General features: G+C 43.6%; 1 protein-coding gene across 1 annotated transcript; it reads left to right on the plus strand.

Moving 5' to 3' along the window:
* Positions 1–2,857: 2,857 nt before the first annotated feature.
* On the plus strand, positions 2,858–21,959 carry znf219 (zinc finger protein 219). The gene is made up of 5 exons (XM_080051934.1): positions 2,858–2,914; positions 12,184–12,268; positions 12,481–14,824; positions 15,014–15,160; positions 16,962–21,959. Exons 3-5 carry the CDS (start codon positions 12,484–12,486, stop codon positions 18,164–18,166), a joined length of 3,693 nt encoding a protein of 1,230 aa, XP_079908060.1. The 5' UTR covers positions 2,858–2,914; positions 12,184–12,268; positions 12,481–12,483; the 3' UTR covers positions 18,167–21,959.
* The last annotated feature ends 2,333 nt before the right edge of the window (positions 21,960–24,292 follow it).

Genomic DNA, 24,292 nt, shown 5'->3' on the forward strand with positions numbered 1-24,292 from the left:
CAGTTGTGAAGTGTTGTAGAGGAGGGAGCGTGGGCCTCTCCACTCCATGTGCATCCAGGCCCACGCACACTGTTGATTTGACTCTGAATTATTTTTTACTTGTATTTTTATTTTTGTTGTTGTCGTCGTCGTTTGCCCTTGCACGGTAGAGAAGGCTCGCTCATGCAAAGCCACTTAGAAGTCAGAGGAGGGGGAAGTGGGGGGGTGGGGGGATAAGTAGAAATCTGCGTCGAATTCGGCCCTCGAGGTTTAATGGAAATATTTGAGACAAACATGGAGCCAACCTACTGGAATAACTTTTTTTTTTATATAAGATAAGAGGATGCAAGTTAATACGGCTATATGTATATATACTGTGTGTGTGTGTGTGTGTGTGTGTGTGTGTGTGTGTGTGTGTGTGTGTGTGTGTGTGTGTGTGTGTGTGTGTGTGTGTACGTGTGTGTGTGTGTGTGTGTGTGTGTGTGTGTGTGTGTGTGTGTGTGTGGGCAACAACAAAAGTTTGTGGACCCTGACACCTGTGCTGGAAACAGACATTTGGCCTCCCCCAAACATTAATGAAGTTACCAACAACAAGGGCTATTTCATACCACCACAGGGCTTCAAATGTACACTGAAAAACACAGGTTTTACTGGTTAAAGAAAGGTGCTGAATATCAGTGGCAGATTGGACCGTTCAGTAAAGTTTAAAGCTGCACGATTGAGTCATTTTCTTCAGTTTTTAAAGGACACATCTGTTTAAAAAACTTTACTCATCTGTTACTTCACTCTGGTGTCTGACCTTCACTGTGCAGAATGATGTATATGTGCAACGTTTGACACCAGAAGACTGAATTTTTCTCATATTAAAGGTACAGTGTGTAATTTTGGGACCATCTACATTAGTGCATATTCTAAATTTGCAACGCTGACTTGTTAACCCCTCCCATTTCGAGATTTTACAGAAGCTATGGCGGCCTTCAAGAATAAGAAGCTAGTTCCTAAAGATGGCATCAACCACCACTGCCTCAAGTCTTTCCACAATATCAAGTGATGAGGTGAAGATGTATTTAGTTATATATTCTACAGTACTTCTTCTTCTTGGTCTTCCAACGGGTGCATTTCCCCAGGACGCCCACAATATATTAAAACGTGAAGGCTGTCATGGTTGTCCATTCTGTGCTACTGTTGAGACATGACGCGCACCCCACTCCAATGTATATTGGAGTGGGGTGATAAAACACTTATCAAAGCATACTACTTTTGAAAATTAGATTCCATTTCTACCAAGTCTATTCTAAGCCAATTCCCTTTACACAGTGCATCTAAAACATCTGTATTCAAGACATGAACCGGATTTTTGTGACATCACAACTGCTTTGAAGGCCAGTGCATGGTCCAGTGTGCCATATCTGCATATTCATAGAAGCAGGTTTCTGTTTATGATTAGGAGAATATGAGCGGATGCAGTTAGTTCCTTTTATGTGGAAATACCAAATCAGACCCAAATTGTTATTCACTTAAATGCCTTTAAAAAAAAAACCCATGCCTGGAGGGGATGTTTAATGCACATTAACTGTTTGGTTCAGACTCAACACTCTTGTCAGCAGTTTTTAGGAAAAGCAAATCTCTGATAAACTCTGCTGTACAGTATGCAACCTGCCAAGCACCCAATGGTAGACAGAGAGAGAGAGAGAGAGAGAGAGAGAGAGAGAGAGAGAGAGACAGAGAGAGAGAGAGAGAGAAGTAAAGAAGTAAAGAAGAGAGTGAATATTGGAGTAGTATTAGTATTCCTCAGGTGGTCAGAAACATGATTTAGGAATGACGGGGTTAATCGGCGTATGGTGGATGTGTGAGTATAGAGATAAAGTATCAGCAATAATATTTCAAACTGTAGTTGTGTCACTATAAAGATTTTCTCAATTTTTTTGAACAGGTCGAAGCATTAAACAGACAGCAGTTCTATGGTTGGGTTGAAGGATACGGACGTGCACCTGTTACAACTAAACCATTGTCCAGTGAAAAAGAGGGCACAGCCATGTGTAAAAGTTTATCATAAGATCAGGTTGTACAATCTAAATATTCAAGTACATTCACTGTTGACGCTTTCGTCCTACTTGCTATAACTGCTTTTCCTGAGTCCAATTTTGAGTATGTATAGTTTTCCAAACTGATGCTGTCATTTCTAGTGTCCCGTGGGACTCCCAGTGTTCCCCGGACCTTATGTTGGGAAACCCTCCATCCAAAAATATGTGCACTTTGTATCTCCCCACCCCTGGAAGTGGCCATGTGCTTCCGGGGTGGCTCACCACAACATTTAGGCCACCTCTCTCTCTCTCTCTCTCTCTCTCTCTCTCTCTCTCTCTCTCTCTCTCTCTCCTTCTCCCAGTCCCAGTCCCCTGTCATCACTTTTCACACACTTCAATTGGTGTGAAACTTTTTTTCTTTCTTTCTTTTCTCCATCCCTCTTCTTCTTCCCATTCTTCTCCTATACTTCCACCCCAAAAAAAGAAGGGAAAAAAATGTCCTTCCAAAGTGTCAGGCAGCTAGCCTATACCCGCCACCCCAGATGCCATATTTAGGATACAAATGTGAAGAGATGACAGCCGTTGTAAAATGGTGCCCGTGCTGAGATTATAATTAACATTTCCAACCTACATCACTCTCCCTCCCCTCCCACTTCTCACCCACTCCTGTACAATAAATGGGAAAAAATGCAAGAAGAAGAAAAGGAGAGAGAAAAAAGGGGGGAGAAGGAGAAGAAAAGGGAGATGGAGGAGAGAGAGAGACCAAACGGAGGGAGGGAGGAGGGAGGGGGAAACGGCGTATGCTTGTATACAACCCTGATTTCCATTTTTTTCCCAACTCGTAATGTATTTAATTCTAGTGAAACGTAATCATGACGTGTCGTGTCATTAATCTCCTCGCCGCCTCTCCCGTAAGTACACTGAGTCTTTACTTTCAACATATATCCAGATATCTCCTATTTATCTACACACATTTTATTAGCCACCACTCTGTTTACATATACACTTTTATGCATGGTGGCGTGGAAACACCGGTGACCAAACATTTCTAAAATTTGTTGAATTTTATTTTATTGCGACTCTTTTTTCCTTCTTGTTCTTGCCACGAGCAACACACGGGATAATGGCCAATATAGTTGTTAGTTGGGTCTTTTTTTATTTCTCTAGCTATTTGCAGTTTGGATGTGTGTAGCCAATGTGTGTGTGTGCGTGCACGCGTGTGGTTGCATGCGAGTGATCGGCGTGAAGCATGTAGCCTATGTCTGCATGTATGTTCTCTATCTCTGTATGTATGTAACCGCGCGCTCCGGACCACTTTACGTGTGTGTCATGTATGTGAGCCGGTGTATGTGCGCGCGTGGCCGACATGCATGTAGCCTCCGAGCCCTCCTATAGCCCGTGACATGACAAAAAAGAATCGAAATAATTTCAAGCTAAAATGTTTAAATGAACGCAGAGGACAGAACGCTCGGTGTAACCTCTCAATAATAAGTGGATGGGCTCAGTCAAGTCGAGATGAAACGCCACTTTAAAATGGTTGCAAGTGCACAAAAAGTCAATCGGAGTGGGTTAAAATGTGTATTCTCTTTTTATACGCTTAACTTTAACCAAGTTCTGATCGCTTGGACTTATTCATATCCGCGCTATTGGAAACCCGTTTTGAAACCGTTCAACGTTATGAGCTCCTCTTTCATTCTTGATGCATTTTTAAGCTCTCTGAAAAACGACGTTTGCCCCCCAAAAAAGTAGATTTTGCGTTCATAAAAGAGGCACAAGTTCTCGGTGCGTAACGGGAGGATTTCGATAAGCTCGCGGACAGATTTGTCCAGGCGTAAAAGTGGATTCTTTGCACGTTGATTTACAAAGCGTTAATTTGTGGGCAGATGCGATTAGCTTGACTAATTCTTTTGTTGGACTCACATTAGGGGCATTGTGTAGTGCATTGTTTTCCTGATAAGCAATGCTTATTACTTTCATCCGGGATTGTGCGTAAAAAAAGCATCCACGGGCTCCCATAGTGTCTTTTAAACGTTCTACTTTTCCACTACAGTGTTTACTACAGCCCGTTTTCGCTGTCCTAAGATCACCTCCAGTGTCTATAAGCTTCGAAAAAGTAGCATAGCAAGTGTGGCATGCAACGTTGTAGCCGTATGTGTGTGTGTAGCCAAAATGTGTTCCGTATGGAGAAGTTGCCGGGTTTTGCATCGCTGGCTTCAAAAATGTGTCTTTTTGGGACACGATGTCGCTTTTTGAAGGGGGGCAGACTGCTGTCGGGTTGGGGAGATTGGCAGCGAATTCAAGATGAAATCCATGATGGCACTTTCTTTTTTCTTCTTTCCTCCTCCCGTCCTCTCGCTCACTCACTCGTCTTTTTCCCCTCCCTTAATCTTTTGTATAGAAAATTTAAGAACAAAATGGAGCAGGGGAGAGAGCGATAGATAGGCTGACATGACACACACACGCCACCTCCGACTTCCCCCCCAAAAAACTACGTCCTAAATGTTTATGATTTTTAATCGCATTTTTGAGGGGGGATCGCGATTGACACCCTCTACGTGCAGGGTTAATCTCATTTTTGTGTGTGTGGGTAGGGCTGTTTATTAGTGCATTGTTTGTTGATGGTTATTTATTTCATTAATGTGCCTTCTAATTGAGATGGCCGCGAGAGAGGAGAAGGGGAAAAGAGCGACTGAAAATGGTTGCACGTTATTGACGCACATCACAGCCTGGGCGAGGAGGAAATTCCTCATGAGATAAGGCGCAGACGTGTCATCTGGGTTGACCGAAGACACTCCTGCTGTCGCCCTTTTTCTATATCCAATGGAGAATGTTTAGGGGATCGTGAAATGCCCTATTTTTTTTTTGTATCCGCCCAAAATGTCACACTTTTTGAGAGAGCAGTGTGTGTGCATAGTGGAAGTAGGTTGACATTGCTGGCTTGTCCTATAAACAGGGACGGCTGTGTGTGTGTGTGGAGGGTCCTCAAACTGTAGTTCACTTCATCTTTTTATTTGGACATATTTGGACTTTTTCACACATTGTTTTAATCAAATAAAACTGGACCAAAGATTATCTTTGCAAACTCTCCAGTTAAAAGCAGTTCTAATTTCTGAATGAAATTAAGGGTAAATCCTAAAAACAGTTTATTGTTGAACTGGGTATTTTTCTATAGATTTTGGCCCACTGTATTGACATTCTTTTTTCAATGTAACTTTTAACTTTATCCAAGACCAGCTTTTTGCCCAAAACTGATAGGACAACCATAATATTTAACATGAAACTATTCACCTTTCTCTTGGTTAAGTACCCCCTCCCACACACACACACACACACACACACACACTACAGGTTGCCCCCTTTTTGATATAAGACGACGCCAAATTTACTCATCAGTAACTGTACTATACTAATGGATACGAAACACCGGCCCCATGCTAAAAGGGGTCTAATGGTCTTTCGCTTCATTCAAACCCTCTCTCTCTCTCTTTCTCTCAAGTAGTATCCACCTCCTCCTCCTCCTCCTCCCCATCTTTGTACACGCTGTACTGTACTTGAGGGGGGCACACACACACACACAAACACACGCGCACACACACACAACCCATCCAGGTGGCTCTTGGGGAAGAGGTTTGTATATGTGAACGAGAAAGAAAGAAAGAGACGTGGAGAGAGAGAGAGAGAGAGAGTAAAAGGGAGAGGAGTGTAGCACCAATCAAGGCTTCTGATTGATATAATTGGGTCATTAGTGCGCTGCGGGAGAGGCACCTGCTTGCCCTCGGTTAGGGAGACTCTACTGCATTGTGACATTTTGAGACTGTGGAGAGTTCTGCTGGCTGCTCGGGATTAGCGTGTATTTAGAGCATTAGGGTGTTACTTAAATAGCACGTCACTTGTGCCACTTGTAACGAGTTGGCAGGGCCATTTCCAAGTAAAAAATTGTTTTCCAGGAGTGGACAGGTGGATGGTTCGCTTAAGCCCATATCTCACAATTCCTGCGCGTGTGTTTTGACCAGCTCAAAATTCAAACCGTCGATTTTCTCGTGACAAAGTAGGGCGAAGTGGGTAAGGGGTCCGCTGTGGTTTGAAGCAAGAGGTCAAGGAGAAAGATTGAGCTGCTCTGGTCAATCGGCAGGAAATGGCTGAGCAGAAAGGAGCCTAAAGGTTAGTCAGAGAGGCTGTAGGTGTTAAGGCCTCAGTACGCTCCAACCTTCTCCTTCTACACTGTTCCTATGTCAGAATTATGGGGTGGGTTGAGGGGGCTGCATCCGACAACTTCTATGACTTCCCGAAATCGACATTCTGACAAGCCCACCCACCCACTCCAGGCCTGTCGAGGTTTAGAAAGTGAGGCAGTTTTAAAAAGTTCCCTTAAGCTCTCTTTTCTCACACTTCACACAACTATTTTTGGCACTGGAGACACTAAAAAAACAGCTTCTGGGAAAGTATGTCCGAATATCCCGATTTTAAACGACCACTGCGTCTCAACTCCCTCTCGAAGTGTGGGCTCTTCACACCGCCGTCAATCTGTCGCTCCAACTTGGTCAGACATCATTAAGAAGTTCTTTTTGATACCATACCATGACCTTTAGGGTCAAATCCCCAGACAAGGAAAACAAAAGTTTGTCTCCAACCTCGAATTCTGTCAAGGTGCCCTTGTCAAAGGTGCCCCTCCCCCCCTTGAATTTCGCCAAGAAGTGTTGATTTAAGTATCGACACTCCCATACACTTTATATATATAAATAGTTTAATCTACAGCGCATTTAGCACTGAGAAAGAGAACACATGCTCTGCAAATTTCCCCAGGGTGCCTCAAGAATCAACCCGTGTTAACAGATTCTATTTTTCTCTGGAGGTGATCTCATGTCTGAAATATGCCACACGCATAATTCCACAAGGAGGTCACAGTTTAGGGTCAGTGTCCCTGGGGCTTGTGGGTAGTTGTCTACGTCTTGCTTAAGGGCACTTCAATGGAGTGGTGGTGTAGAGGGTGCTAATTGCTGACGAAAGGGTTTGAATAGTTTCGATCAAGCTTGGAGGAGATGATTTGAGTGACGGTTTTCGGGACGCATCTGGACTTTAGATAAGAAACCTCAAAACATCACTACGGTGTTTTTTTTTTCACCTGTGGGATGCTCAATTGTCCCCTTCATTTTCTTTCATCGACTGCAGGTGATCTCCAACGTGCACAGATAATCCTTTTAGAAAAAACAACAGATCCAGGGATTTGCTTAAGACGTTTACATGCTGCCTACAAATTTCTTCTTTTCTTAAGGCCTCCTCAGTCTTGTAATGCTGAATGAGACAAGTCAGTCAGCGCCTCCTCCACACTCATTGCTTTCGACACAGAAGCGGTGCCGTGGTGCGTGTGGCAGTTTTTGCCAGGGAAGGCCTGTATGACTCGGAGCGGGAGTCTCGTCGCTCTTGGCCGAGATGCTGTGATGTTTCCAACTCCACAACTGCTGGGGAAGCATCAGCTCGCGATCTCCGCTGGAGGAGGAATTCATTGAGAAACAGCAGGCGCAACAGCTTAAGTGGAGACGGAAAGCGGAGGGAGAGGTAGAGGATAAAACATTAAGTGGTAAGGCTAGACAGGATGATATGGGGGAAAGCAGTAGTGTAGAGATACAGGAGTAGACCAGGAAAAAGTGTGCAGGTAAAATGTCTTATCTGACACTTTTTCACTTTGGTTTTTCTAACGGCCTCCCCAGATCTAGAAAAAGGATGAAAGAGTTGAGGACAGATTGAGAGTTAGTAGGGCTCAATGTAGCATTTTCAACCAACCTTTGTATCAAGAACTTCAGCCTCATGTCAATCTATTGGCATTTGAAGGACATTTTTCCCCAACTGCACCACGAGTGCCTGGAGACCTAAGTCCTTTGATAGCAATATATCTTCCCTTCCCAGGCCGAAATGATACAGAAAAGTTTGCGTTTTGGATTCCGCCCCGGTCACATCTTTACAGTCTGGGGTTAATGTAAGGACAGTGGTAGACTTTGCCCCATTATCACTGCTAGAGTTTAGGATGTGGGGAGGGGAGAGAGAGAGAGAGAGAGAGAGAGAGAGAGAGAGAGAGAGAGAGAGAGAGCCAGACAAAGTTGGAACCGAAGCGGGGGGTTCAGGGAAAGGTGAAGTTAAGGAAATGAATACCGTCTGTGGGGAAGTTCGCCACGTGACCACGCGATAAAAACCACAGGGCCAAATTATACTGTACCGCACAGAGAGCGGACTCCCCTCTCTCCCCTCTACCCCCTCCCCTCAATAGCTCATCCTCCCTTTCATACACATTTTTTGTGGTCAGTCTCTTGTACGCCCACTTATCCCCAAAAGGACACCTCACCTCGCGCACACCACATCACATGAGAGTTCAAGCAATACAGTCGGGAAGAAAGATACACTTGTAAGGGTTCGCTGAAGCGTGCACACAAAGACACACACAGCCTCCGGATACACATTTTACTTCATGCCCTGAGGCCCAGGGCCTTGAGACCTTGGAGAGGCCTATTTTTAGGTCCACGGAGGAGGACATGTGCAACAAACACGCACAAATACAGTAGAGGCAATATGTTGAACACCCTTTTCACTCCTCAGCGTTCCGATTGGCCAGGGGTTCCCAACCTGGGGTCACAGGCTTCCCAAAGATCATTTAAAGGGTTGCTTAGGGAGCTTTGTAAGAAGAAAGACATTTTGTATCTGGTTCTTAAACTATGAAAACTATTAAAATGAAACAATTTGAGAAGGAAAACATCACACTGTGAAAAGCTCCATTATGCATCTGTGACAAGTGTTGGCAAGTAGTGATTTCTTGGCTATGACGGCCAACAAGCTAAAAAGGTTGGAAGGCAGAGCAACGGGCAATCAACCCAGTACAAGAACCTCTTTATATATTGCCTACCATACACATCTACACTCCTATCATTGATGTTAAGTCGAGCAGATGTACTACCTCCAGCCCACACACACACACACACACACACACACACACACACATACAAACTGTTAAAACGCTAAGTGAAAGGTTCACACCCTCAAATTTACAATTATGGTGTGTAGTGCCCTGGCTTGTACCGACCTGCACTAACTGCCTTCACAATATAAGTGTACCACTCTGTGGATATTTACACAATGACATCAAGCCCCCCCAAAAATAAACTTGTCTGAACATATTGTGCTCCTACTCCCTTGGCAACTATTTATCAAGGATGTGATGTATGACTCAGCAAGCCCCCCTTCCTCTACACACACCTTATGACAATTGCAGCCAGGAGTAGTTAGCAGGACTTAAGGGATGGAGATATTTTTACTTCATTTTTTCCCAGTGAGGAAAAAAAAGAAAGCTTGCATATTGACCGCATGTCGTAAAAACGAAATTTTCAGTGAAGGTAATTCCGTACTTTAAATCAGTTATATCAGTCCTACGCAAAGTTACACCGCAATTACTGTAACGATGATCATCATGGCTCACGCTTAACACAACAATTAACTTTTTCGCTCGACGAAAAGAACCGTGAAAAATCCGACTTAATACTTTTTCCTGTTTTTGTTTTCATCCATCTCACGTCAACTGTATGATTTAGGTGGATCAAAAAAACACATTTCTCCTTCCCTTGCAAAACTGCTGCACGCACCATTTCTTCCAACAGCATTCACATCCTTTAAAAGTGACAGTTAACATCTTTGGGATACCTGCACAAGCCGGTTGTGTGGGATTTCTCAGTTGCATGCAAAAGTACCTCGATTTGCAGATTTGGGAGGATGAAATGCAATTGTTGATTATGCGGACAAACAAACGTGTCTTAGGCTGTGTCTGGGGGTCGTTTAGGTGGCTGGTTTCTCCGCTGCTTTTTCTTGGTTCGTTTACACCTGCGTTTTGTGCCTCTGCGCCACCTGATTCCAATCTGATTTCTGTCCGTCAGTCGCCCCAACCCCCAATCCCTGCATCCTTTGGCTGCACCTTATCTCCTTCTCTCCATCTATCCAAATTGTCTTTATTGGCATGACAGGGCCGCTGGTTTGCCACAGCCTCTGTCACGGTGTAACAATGCATTGTGATAGTGATATTCATATGATAATGCCACCAGACTGCTGCAGATACATTTACTTTTCACTCCTTTCTGTATCGCTCTCTCTGCCTGGATTTATATGTCTGTGTGTTGACTTTTCAAATGATTTTTAAATCTGTTGTTGTCTCTTTATGTTATGCCCGAGCCTGCCACTCCACTAGTCAGATCTCTCTCTCTGTTCCAGCTTGTCTGTCTCTTTACTCTATATTTCTTCACCCTTTCCCCCATGCTGGCGATCATATTAAATAATTTACATTCACATGGCTTCTGACAATGTGTTTTTTTTGTAATACTGCCCAGTTTGTAACTGCAATGTATGTTTCCCTCTCGTCTTTCTCTTTCTTTCTTTCTTTCTCTCTGTCTGTCTGCCTCCTTTCTCATTTTTTGCTCTTCGCCATGTTGGCAGGGCCCAATCTACCAGCTGATATCAGCATTCCCTGGCACTCTGCCAACTGGCAACACTGCAGGAGAGAAAGAAAGAGAGAGAGAGGGAGAGAATGAAAGAAAATTAGTGAATAATAGACGGAGGGAGGGAGGGAGCGAGAGAATGAGAGGGGGATGGGAGGAGTATGAATCAGGGAGAGAAAGAGAAACAGAAGGGGAAAGGAAGACAGGGAGAGAGAGAACAATAATGGTGGATTAAGAAAGGACTCTGTGTGAGCGTGTGTGTCTGTGGTTGTGTGTCTGTGTGTGCGTGCGTGTACGAGTGTGTGTTTGTGTGATTGATATGGTGTGATATCCCTGTGAGTCATAGCTGAGCTAAAATGTCAACTGGCTACATGAGAATCTCTTTGTCATCCAGTCTCAGTGACACACACACACACACACACACACACACACACACACACACACACACACACACACACACACACACACACACACACACACACACACACACGCACACACACACACACACACACAGATACAGAAATCCAGATCATATAAACACATATGTGACCATACCGCCGCATGAACACAAATATGGGAGCCACACCTGCAAACACAGATGTTCCATTGTTTTGCCACAATGATTGATGACCTTTTGTTTTGTTGTGGGCGCCTCTGCTGCTTCTCAACTCCACCAAATGATGGACGAAAAAACAGCCGATGTGCATAAATCCAGTCTAACAGATGCAAACTGCTGTGCACTCAAAATATTTGGGTGTGCGAGTGTGCTTGCCAAACTGCTTGTGTGTTCAATATGCTGTATATCACTCACTTTACATTTTAGCTGACTGTGTTATCTGAGTTGACGTTGGCAGTGGAGTCAACACAGTGCAATAAGCTTACATTTGTAAATTTCTTTAAAAATGTAGCCATGACTAAGCAATGTATGGGTCAAAGCCACCACACCCAGGCAGTAGATTTAACAAGTATTGCTGAGTACAAGTGCATGCATACTGTTTGTGAGCGCGTGCGCATGTGTATACAGTCCTGATTTAAGCAAAAAGCTGCTACTGTATGAGTGTACAGGAAGGGTGTGTGGGGAAGTCAAAACATCGCGCGCCCATCCTGTTTGGGACAGTCCATGTCCTGTGGTGGTGCCCTTAACTCCTAAACACACACTGACACACACACAGACAGATACAACATTGCACGTTCACAAGCTGGCTAATCATCCCATATGTGCTAAAAGTATGCTGGCGTGCATTGTGAGCACATGCGGGAGGCAGAACAGGTGCACACCTGTTACACATTTAAGCGCATGCATACACCTACGCACACTGAAGAATAAATTGAGATCAAATAAAAGACTAGCTTTGGACTAATCATTTACATGCTTCACAACACATTCAAAACAGTGCTGTTATGAGTATGCATCTGATTTTCAGATATTAGCATTTACGATGGAATACATTCAAAAGATTCTCAGTGAAGATGGCTTTTATCCACTGCTGCCTGCAGTTCATCGCTCAATATTTCAAAAGCATTTACGCCTACGTTGAGAATGATGTTGCCAATTTATCCTTACTTAGATAATAGCTCCAATAATGTGCTTTTAAAAAACAGAAACTTGCAACAACCTAATTTCAAATGCAATAATTGGTTACTTCTTTTAATTGCACTTACATATGATATATATCATATGATTTTCATCAGTGTTTTTTTTTTGCCCTCAGAAAATTAAAGGAGGAGGCTGCCGCAGAAGTGTCTCCCCCATCAGCCAAGACAATAAAGAATGGCATAACATCACACACACTGCTGGTAATTCTCTATTTTTCTCAAACCCACTCACAGATTCACATGAGTTCACACATACACACAGTATGTGTTAACCTGTAAGGAAAACCAATACCATTTGATTTTTTCTTAATGTTTTCCAGATCTAGTCAAGGTCAAGTTACAGTTGCAGAAAAGTGCCACTCATTATCTGCCTCTCTTGTTGTGTGTCTGTCTTGTGTGTCTTGTGCCCATAGAGGATGGATTCTCCACCAGAGTGTGTGTTGTCTCTTTCTTGTGATCAGCCCCAGTCCCCCCCGACACTGCCGTCCCTGGACCACAGCCCCCAGGCCTCCTCGCCTCACACCTTGCTCTCTCTACCTGATAGCCCTCTTGTCCTGCCCATTCAAAGCCCTGAACCTTCTCCTCAGAGCTTGGACACCACGCCCTATTTCCCCCTCTCTCCTTTCCCCTTCCACGAGGACAATAACAACAATCACCACGATGTTGAGGATGAAGATGACGAGGAAGGGCTTGATGAAGATCCTCCATCCCCAACCCTGGCCGTGGCTCTGTTCCCAGGGGGAGGGGGACAAGAAGCTGGACGCAGCCCTGGTCTGGACTCCTCTCCACCGGCCACACCATCAGTACTTGGGTTTGGAGCACTGGAGCTCGCCCTCTCATCGGGTCAGGGTGGAAACTGCAACGACGAGCTAGACCTCCAGCTGTTCCAGAAGGACACTGTCACCAGGACGATATCTGGAAGTGGAGGGGCCTCGTCAGGGCCTGCGCTCAGGTTTCCGTGTCACGTATGTGGGAAGAGATTTAGATTCCAAAGCATTTTGTCTCTTCATGCCCGAGCTCACAGTCTAGACAAAGACCGCCGAACTTCATCCGTATACCGGACTGGACTCCCATCAGCACCCCTAAAGCAGCACCTCAAAATCAGACAGAACCACAAAGACTTAATCCAGAATCACAGAAGTCACCCAAACCAGCGTATACTGCCAGGGACTCTCATTCAGCATCTCACAGAAGACGATGATGTTGACGGTGAGGTCAAAGGTCTAGATGATAGCCTACACATGGACCAAAACCCAAACTTTTTACTGGATGACAGCACACCATTGACCCCCCCACTTACAGAGGACCCAGTTTCTGGAACCTCTCCCTTTATGTCTGCCATTGTCGAGGGTGCGTCTACTCCCATAGCGCCTACGTTTCGCTGCCATGCCTGCAAAGGAAAATTCCGCACAGCTTCGGAGTTGGCGCGCCACGTTCGCATTCTCCACAACCCGTACAAATGCACTCTTTGTCCTTTCTCTGCTAGCCAAGAAGAGAGCCTGGCATCTCACTTGCAGGAGTGCCACCCGTCCCCTGAGGTACCTGCTCTGCCTCTGGCTTTCAATTCCAGGCAGGTCATAGCCACCCCTGATACTCCTGTGCCCACCCCGACCCATACCCCAGCCCCAACTCCAAGTACCCCACAGACGACATCAGCCGTTACCGCTGCTGTGTCCCCTGCACTGCCAGCATTTCGCTGTGAGGTTTGTGGACAGCGGTTTACCCAGTCTTGGTTCCTGAAGGGACACATGCGAAAGCACAAGGACTCCTTGGACCATAAGTGCCAGGTATGTGGTCGTGGCTTTAAGGAGCCTTGGTTCCTCAAAAACCACATGAAAGTACATCTCAATAAGCTTGGGCTAAAGGCCGGACTGGGAACCCTTGGGGGACCAGGAGCTGCTGAGCTCCAAGCCAAAGGCTCTGCTAGTAATCAGTCTCTTAACGCCCTATACTCAAGTCTACTCCTGGCCCAGCAAGGAGGTGGCAGAGGCGGACAAGGAAGATCAGCGAGGGGTACTGGTGCCAGAATGGGGATGGGCTCCAGCAAGTCAGCCATCCTGGGCTACCTGGGGTTGCCCAGTGACGGCAGTGGGTCCAGCTGTATGGAGAGACTTCAAGCAGTGGCTCAGGTTGCAGAGATGGGAAACGGCGGTGGTGGTGGCATTGGTGGGTCAGGAGGTGGGGGAGCATCTAGAGGAGGGGGCACAGGTGAAACTACACTGTCAGTCTCAGAGGGAGGGGACCAGGCAACATGGTGGCAGCTGGTGGCTCGTAGCCTGGCAGTAGCTCAGCAGCAACAGCAGCAGCAGCAACAGCAGCAGCAGCAGCAGCAGCAGCAGAGGCCCCACCAGCGAGGCCAGCAGCAGGGCCAGCGAGGCCCAGGTCGGAGCTCTGTGATAACGGAGGCCGACCAAGTCAGAGCCTACCTTGGAGGCCTGGATCCCAGAGAAGATTCTGGAGGGGCAGGAGGGCCATGGGAATGCCCCGACTGTGGGAAGCTATTCCGCAGCCTGCAGCAGGTGGTGGTTCATGCTCGTGTTCACACTCAGAGGCCCCAGAAAGGAGCTGAAGAGGAGGGGAGCGGTAGTCGTAGAGGAGCGGGGCTAGGGAGAGGAGGTAGTGGTGAAGTGAGGCAGGATTCTCAGCTGCACAGTGGTGGATCCCAACCAACGGGAGACATGAGACAGGAATCAAAACTGCACAGTGGCGGATCCCAACAAGCTACAGGGTTTCACTCTGTCATCTCAAACTTCAAAGGTACAATCAGATTTTCTTTTCTCCGTTTTATCGTTTTGGTAGTGTTTGTTTTCTCACTCGCATGTAATGATGCCATTATCACAAGAGTATGTTATTTTCCTACTGGTTTGCTGCAAATAGAGACTCTCAGGGGGCCCTTTAAAGCAGCTGTCATGTTTACATTTTTTCCACTTTTTTATCCACTTGCAGGAGAAAATGGCTTGACAGCAGTTTCCTCCATTCCTTCAGTTCCCAGCAGGGAGCGAGTGCGTGGTAGAGGGATAAAAGACTGCCCCTACTGTGGTAAAGCCTTCCGCTCTTCACACCATCTCAAAGTGCACCTGAGAGTTCACACAGGTGAGAACTGCTGTGAGTTTAACAAATCACATTTACTTTTTTACCCTTTATAAATCCCTGGAAAGGTTTTTATTGAGCATCCTCGCTTTAGCAGCACTTTTTTTTTACATTCACCCAAGAGAGCTGGCCAGCGCTAATCATAGCTTTTTACTGCGGGCAACTGAGCAGCTCCACTGGAGCAACTCCTGTTTAAGTGCCTTGCTGTTGGGTAAAGTAACAGTAGTTTTTGAGGAAAACCAAGCCACTCCAGGGATTAAAACTGGTAAAATCTCAGTAAAAATCAAACTTCTCTCACCAATCTTAAAACACATCCCCAAGAAAGATACAAAAACAACAACAAAAAATTCTCACCCGGTAATTAAATAGTACTCGTTTTTTTGTCTAATCTGATTTGCCTTAGTCTAAATTGTGCAAAATTAACCATAATGATTCTAATGTAAACACCATGAAGTTTATGCTCACAGATTTCTCCATTATCACATTTTGCCTTTGTCTTGTAAATTCTTCAAGCTCCTCTGAGGAAAAAAATAAAAGACGAATTTCTGGTAAAAGTGAGAAGACTGGGAATTGGGAACTCTCACAGCACTCACTCCATATGATTCATTTTCACAAGACTTCATCAGCATGAGTCGTTACAATTTCTTTTTATACTTTGCTTGATGTATTTGATCACAATTAAGACCCTTCTTCAATTTTTTAAGATGCCACCCATCTCCAGCAACTGGTAACTGGAGCAAGTCTTTCCAGCGAGAGAGTGCCCACAATGCATTCAATGGAATCTATTTAGTATTGCCATTATGAATACTCATCTGCAGCTGACAGGACCTATCACATCACTGCTATATTATTCATGATAGCGCACAGCTCTGTCCTCATGCACTATTGCTTCTCTATGCCATCAAGTGATTACCACATGGTCAGTAATTTAAGTGAAGGCATCAAATTATGATAATACTCTCTTGATATTACCGTCCTCTCGAGATTATGCCCCTCGAGACTTTTATTAATTTTATTGTTTTGCTTCCGCAATAAAGTAAAATAGTTCTTACTTTTGCAGGGACATCTGTATTTATCAATAGAGACATGAGTTCTTCTGTTCATTTCTTTGTTTATGTGAATTAAATCATTTACACTTCTCATATGTAATACATTTCCTGCTGTTGATGTGCCTCCAGCATGACGCCCCCTCCTCTTCATCTCGCCTAGCAGTGTCATTTTAATCAGTGAGGGAATACTGCCATCTCCCTTTAAAATGTGTAACTACATCTCCCACTGACCACTTATTAAAGGACCATAGAAGTGTATGTAACCAATATTTAATAAATGCTGTGACGTTTCATTAATATCAAGTTCATGTGATTTGTAGTTGCAAAGTCAGTTCTCTTCAATATTCTCCTAGGTTTTGTTGCACTGTTAAAGGTGGAGTCAGCGATTCTGGAGAATGCTCGTCTTTAAATTCACTTTATTAAAATCCGTGAATATCTCCTCACGATCCGCAACCTGCCCATACTTTGTGTGCGCTGAAAAACTAATCAAGTGTTTATACACAGCCTAGGTTCTGTGAACAGGCATGCTGCTAGCTAAGTTTTGCCCCTATGTTTACATAACCTTGTTTTACATACCTGTTTACAGAGCCTAGGCTGTGTATTAACACCAGATATCTTTTTCAGCAAACACACAGTAGTCTAGGGGCAGGTAATGACTCCACCTTTACGTGATGGTTATTGAAACCCTGTTTCCTTTTATACACAACTAATTGGATTTCCCCAAACTTATTTAGTCAATCTTTTCTTCTCTCCAGGCGAGCGACCCTACAAATGTCCCCACTGTGACTACGCGGGCACCCAGTCGGGCTCGCTGAAGTACCACCTCCAGCGGCACCACAGAGAGCAACGCAATGCTTTGGCAGCCGCTTCCAATTCTTTCTCCACCGGTCTCACCTCCACTAGCAACAGTCTGACCTCTGGAACATCTGGGCTGGCCAAGCAACGCAGATCCCAGCCGAACCACGGCCCGCTCAACCGAGGCCAAACCGACACCGTGACCTCACAGACCAGTCAGCAGTCCTGGCTCCTTGGACTTCCAGACCAGCGGGACAATCGGAAGACAATGGCGGCTCTCAGGGATGTCGACTTGGAGACCCAGTATAGGTATCTGTCTGGGGTGATGGGGGCCCTTTACCAAGGTGGAATGGAAGGGGGCTGGATCAGGGAGTCTCCCCCACCGAAAGCCCCTAAAGTGTCCCGTCGTAAGCCCCTTACTACTAGTCGAATGGTTCAACCATCCAATGACAAGGAAGGGCCTTCACCGCCAACTCAACAGGGTGGGTTTGAACCTCTGGATCTGTCCCGTCGCCCGTCACCTGGCCTTGGAGGGATGGAGGAGGATGGAAGCATGAATGTAGTGGAAGGTGGGGGTGTCAGTCCTGGGGATAGCGGAGGGGATCGTTCTTCAGGGGTCAAACTGAGCCAGTGTTTGTTCTGCCCTTTCCGTACCGCCTCAGCAGAGTTGATGGCCATGCATCTCCAGGTCAACCACACCAGTAAGTCCAGGCGCAAGAGAGGCCCTTCCACTACCTTGGACGATGACGGAGCCTCAAAGGCCACCAAGCCCCGGACGGATCACTCTGAGCTTGACTCTATGACAATATGGAGGCATGTGAGCGAAGCTGAACCCCAGGCCTCCCTAGGGGAGTGGTCCTTAACTCAGGCCAAGACACTGAACGGGCTTCATGAAGATACACCCGAAGGCCTGGACCACATCCTCAACCACCCAGACTTTAACGTGGCCTCTGTATCTAACGATGTAACAGACGGTCTGGCCTTCAAGGAAAGGATGGAGGAAGATGAGGCAGAGCCAGAAGAGGAATTAGAATTGGAAGACAATTTGGAGAATAGCAGTCTGGAGGATTCTGAGGACCAGGATCTGAGGATGTCCCTGGCTCTTTCCCCTGCCCTGAGCTCAAACCACATGGTGGGAGAGGAGGAAAGAGTCTTCACAGATTAAAAGTATTTTTGAGGACACCGTTTCAATTGGAGGGTTGGTTTCGATGTTGTCAACTACATTGTTCATAGAATTGAAGAAGGGCAGGTAGCTCTGGAGGAAGCAAAGGGGTTTAAGGTCAAACTAATATTTGCCCCATACCTTCATTTCTGGACAGAGGATTCTTGACTCGTGAGATTTTCCAGAGGACGGATGGGAAAATCACCGCTTTTATGTTCCCTGATTCATCTACTTCAGTTCTGACAGTGTGGTGACCCACAAATCAAACTTCCTGTATAAAAGAGCACATATGCATCTTTTCAGGATTTGGTATCCACTTTTATGTTTCAATCTTCACTCCAAGATGGATGATTTCTAAGATGACCTCTTTAATAAATGACATGAGAAGATTTATAAGATCTAGGGCCAATTCTACATCATTCCACAGGCATTTATTTCACACTATTAATGGACTGTATATCCACAGACTCCTATATTGACTAAGTTGAAGCCAGCTGTGAAAAGATGCTCTCCTGACTGACCACAGAGCAGTTTGAAACCCCAAACTTCAGCTTCCTCCTCAGCCCACAGAGACACGGAGGAAAGTTTAGTCTTGAAAGGTTTCGAGCTGTGAACCTCAGTAAAGCTATTTGGTATTATTTTAAGGCATGAGGTAAACTGTTGCAAGCCACGTGCTTTCCCTCAACTATATATCACTGCCTTGTTTGTCTGAAAAGTGTTTCTAGACGATTGTCCTGAAGATAAACGGAAAGAAAAGTTTGTAAGATTTTTTTTTCTTTTTCAGTTAGTGCCTGCTCATGTGTGTTGTCGATTGAGTCTCTGATGTTTATTTACATCGAGCCTCTTATAGGTCATTGATTTTATCTGAATATACAGTTTAAAACAATTTAAGTACAGTATATTTGTTAAAAGTGGTTCTAGGGTGTTGTGAATAGTTAAGTTGTAAAAGAAATGCCACATCTTAGCACGGTGTCGTCCTTGACACAGACGGCAGACGTTTGTGGATCAGCTTGAAAAGAAGACAGAAGAAAAAAGAAGAAAAAAAGCAGTTGATATAAATAATGTATAATGTGATGGAAGAGGCCGAAGGCTAAGCGATATAAAAGGGGTCACAGTTCCAAAACTCAGTGTTTACAATGGTGCCGAATGCAGGTTGGGTTTCGGGAGCAAGGTAGATGCGTGGAAAAGAACAAAACACAGAGCGGGAGTCTGTTTTGAGGGCTGTAGGGACGTCGCTCGAGCCCCTAAACACAATCAACTGACACACCTTTTTAAAAGAGACTTAGAAACTGTGTCGACAAAAGGAACAATTTAATTTTTGTTTTCCTCCATAGAAGAGAAGATACAAGGTCGAGGACTATAAAGAAAGCAGTATCCCTGCCAAACAGGACTAAAGTCCAGGAAACAAACTCTAGTCTTGGGGTAACGGGGACTTTTAGACGAGTAGATTCCCTCTCTTCTTCTTTTTTTATAAGAAAAGAAAAGAAAAGACAATGGTAGAGGAGTAATTATTAAAACACTAACAAATGCATAGACATCCCAGTAGAATATGTGTAGCTTTTGTAAAGACAAGAAGAAGAAAAAAAGAAGCAGACTTTTGTTTATTTTCATTTCAAGATGCTTACAGAAAAAGGCTTATCAATATAGGTAATATTGATTATAATGTTTGTGAGCTAAGACTAGTTGGAATGTCTATTCAGAGCACTGTGCAAGGTTTGAGTTCCCAAAGTAGTTGTTTTTCATTTTGAATTTATTGATAGACCAAACGTTTTTTCAATGGAAGTTGTCACTTTCTGTTGTCGTTTCCAATGTGTAAAGTGTGTGGTTTCAATAGGTTCACCCCATCGATAAGCGAAATCGGTCAATCAGTTGATCAGTGTATCAAATGTCCCAACCATTGAACTGGTTGTTAAAGAAAGTTCATATTCAAAGTGCATAATTTTCTTTGTGTAAACGTCAAGCTATCTAGTGCTATAAATGATGAAGGTCTTGTGTTTTGAAAGTTTATCTAGAAAAAATACAAAAAATAATGTGAGAGTAATTTCCCCTTACACTGGTTAACAATCACTATTTATCCATGGAGACTTTTTGATGGGGTATTCTATGATTGCGACCACACCTTAATGTGCATTAATGTGTTTAAGTTCTTGTTTTTTAGAGCACCTTATGAGTTTTGTAGTGAACGTCCCTTAGTGGTGTCTCCTTTACAACTACTGTCAATGCCATCGTGCCTTCTGTTTCAAGCACTTCCTGGTGTATTTTGTAAAAACTCACCAAAAGCACTTAGCCTATATCTACACTCTCCGTTTCTTCCTCTCTTTCTCCTTCCTCCCCTTTTCCCCCTTCTCCTCCTTCACCCCATTCTACTGATCCTTTTCTCTTAACCTTCTGGGGGAAGCGGTTTCATACCAGATTTCTCTCCTATCGTTCAGGCCCGTTCGGCCTGAAACAAAGTCCCTAGGTCTTATTACAATCTAGCATGGCTATGCTCTTGACTGAATGGACTACCTAACCTTTAGACAAGTCAAACTCATCCTAGATAGTAGGGTTAGACAACTTTCGGCCTTAATACTAACCCTTCGTAAACCAAAGCCCTGAGTCAAAGTCTAATAAATATTAGATTTAATCTCATAAAAAGGTGCCAAAATATGTCCGAGGTGACACTAAATCATGTATCGACTTGAAAAAAAAAATAATAATTCACTTGTCCAACCTCTATTCTCCCTCTTTCTCTCTCTCTCTCTCTCTCTCTCTCTCTAATGCTTGCTATCTCTCCATGCCCCTCTCCTGTCATATCTCTATAGCACCACTGGAAGGTGACGTGTACTATCTGGTATTGAGGCCTTTATTAGATTTTTATTTCCCTTTGTGTGGTGATGTTCAATGCCGTTGAGATGGAAAAATGCTCTTCTTATAATGATAATTATTATTGTTTTGGCATTATGGTTAAAAAAAAAACAACAGACAAAAGAAAAAAAAATACAAGAGACATGTGTTGTTGAATGTTGTACAGATAGCACTAGATATGTTGTGTTTTTTAAAGAGAGCACAAACCCCAGCGATGGTCCCTTCCACTCCTCCCTCCGGCAGACGGGAATAAAACAGCCTGCCGATCAATCTGAAAGTCTTAAGACAAAAATGTCCTCGGTGATGACAGAATTTCAAAATAAACCCTCTAGCGTTGGTTCTACGGAGAAGGGCAGCCTTTAACTCTAACTCCATTCCCCACAATTTCTCGCACAGTCAAAAACTTGAAGGTATGGTTTGACATTAGAAAAAAACGTCATTGTTTTATATTACTTGATCACAGTTCGAAAAACATATCGGTGCCCTTCTAATGTAAGGAGTTTGAAAGTATGATTATAGCCTATTTTAGCTCAAGAATGTATCATGAAAACTGGTGAAATACGCCTTTACATGTCTCCGAAGATGGACACTTCACATCTATTTAAACCATTTGCTGCATACAAATGTGCTTATAGAGTTGATAGTTTCATTTTAGAAGTGAGACTACATTTGAAAGCTAATTTAAAACAACTCGGCATTAAAGGTGTATGTATGTGGCTCTCTTGAGGGTTTTCAAACTCATGTGAAATTTGCACCTTATCTCCCGATTCTGAATCAGATTGTCTCACCAAAAGGGTGACACTTTAATTTAGTGTCAACGCTAACACATACACTATCTATAGGTGTGATTGTCTTGAAGGTGTTGTTTACTATGTAATGACAAATCTTTTTTTTTTTTTTTTTTTGCGAGGTGAGGGGGCCATGCTGGGTTTGGGCTCTTGTGTAGTTTACTGCCATTGCAGTGAGGGAAAACTGATCTAACATAGTAGTGACTAATATGACTTTGTGGACAGATACAGAAAAAAAATAATAAAAAAATAAAACGCATTAGAAATAAATAAACACAAACAAAAAGAACCTGGTCTCTCTGTTTCATGTCTTTCTACACCAGATGCCGTTTCAAGTTGGAAATACTCAAACTTCTCTTGGATATGTTTATGTCAAGAGAAGTTTAGGGTGCTTTCATACCATCCAGTCTGTATCAAACTTGCTTGCCCATATTTCAGAAAAGGGAGCCCTCTGGTGGCTTTAAGTAGAATTGCAGGAAGAAGAAAACCACCTCCAACCTGCTCTGCGTTCCAAATCACATACATACAGCACGCTACAATTTGAAATACCTATACTTGTATATTTAATCATAAAATTGCGCCTTGAACTTGACTTATATGTATGTATGTCCATTGCATCCCTGGTTGTTTACACTCAGAGGCTCAGTCGATGTGATGTTACTTTCGCTGCGGTTTGTGGGTCAGAATCGGCCAAAAACTTTACTTTTCGGCATACTGCATTTGACATCAGGTAGGCTATTGGTACATCCTAACTCTTTTTCTACCACACTAAATAGCAGGGATTTGTGGAAATTAAAACTCAGCCTTGATCTCAGGTTCCCCACTGAGGTTATAGAAAAAGTTCTTAAGTTGTAAGCAATGGTGAGTAAATCGACTTGAGCATCACCGTAATGAGGAGAGATTAGAGTTGAAGTGACCCTTGAGAATAACTTTTTACGTGTACTGCATAAAATGGTAGGAATTCAGGAATTTAAGTCTATTTATCTTCATTTCATTAGTATACTACAGCATTGGTTCCCAACCATTGGATCAATTGTGGCCTATTTTAAGAAGCATTGTAAATGTCTCAGTGGTTTGCAAAATGTCTTCCATATGTGACCAAAGAGTTATTATCTTTGCTATGGGTTTATTCAAAGGTTGAGCTCTGAAGATGTGACATCATACAGAAATTCACAAAGAACATTAAAGTAAAGATTTAAAGAGCCTCATTCCCCCGGGGTTGGGAGACACTGCTCTACATTATGTAACAGTGTGGGGACTGATTCTGAGAGTTCATGGTTTATTGAAGCTGTGAACTGGTCAACCTTTAAAAGGAAGGTTATTGCCCTCGCTGGAAACATGTGAATTATAAATATGAAATAACTAGATGATAGGCCTATGATGTCACCACTTCTGATATCTCTATCATGTTTCCCTGTTCCATGATGAATTGGCAAATGGTACGGATCACAGTGTCGTTTAATGCCTTTTGTCTTTTTCAGTGGCTATTTGCAGCGTTAACAGAAGTACAGAGACCGTTTATAGGGGGGCCTCCTGACCTATTGGGTCTCTAGGGCCTGTGTTGGTCATCCGTCCCCGTCCCTCAGCTCTTTTACAGCTGCAACAGAAATGCTGTAAACTGTAAAGACCACTGCAGTTGTGTGTGTGAGTATCTTCAGACATTAACTAACTCATTACTTCCTAATTATCTGTATCTAGAGAGAGCTTACAGCAGCCTAGAGATCCCTAAACCAGAAGCAGCTGGGTAGTTTAGCATCTGATGATATGTGACACAACAGCGCCCTCCAGTGGAGACTGGAGACACTCGGAACAGGCTAGAAATGACCAACTCCTAACTCTGGATTATGACTATTATTGACCCCAATAATTATAATATAATTACATTAATTAGGCAACAGCACTATTGATTGTACAAATTAAAACTATCGTTTGATTTTGTGTAGCCCACATAAAGGAATGCAGTCCCAATCCCAACATGAGTAAAGGCAGCAAAAAAGCTGATGTAGAAACCTGCATGTTACCGAGTTTCCTTTCAAAATAAAACTAAGAGCACTATGGATTTTGAAATGACAAAAATAATAGAACTTAATATGTGTAATTAACATTGAATATAGATATAATTAAAATGTTATTATCATTAGATATTGGTTTATCTTCTTTATATTGTTTATTTTTGCCTTTGGGCTAGGATATTATTTATTTATTTTGAAAGTAATAAGGGAAGTACAATTTTTTTTGGCTGGCTTAATACAAGTGTGATGTGGGAAAAATGTAACGACTTTGCTGTAATGGAAAAACATCAGTTCTATTGCAGACGGTTAAGAATAGCAAAGGTGGAAAATCCAGTTAAACAGAAAGTGCGACCTGGACACCTTTTCATTTGTGCCTCGTGCTTCAGGAAGCTCGTGCACTAAACAGACAGCATACAAGTCCACTTATGATCATTATCCAATGAGAAATAAATTAATATATAGGCTATAAAACATCAATTAAC

This window comes from Ammodytes marinus, assembly GCF_949987685.1.
Source record: "Ammodytes marinus genome assembly, chromosome: 23".
NCBI lineage: Eukaryota > Metazoa > Chordata > Actinopteri > Uranoscopiformes > Ammodytidae > Ammodytes > Ammodytes marinus.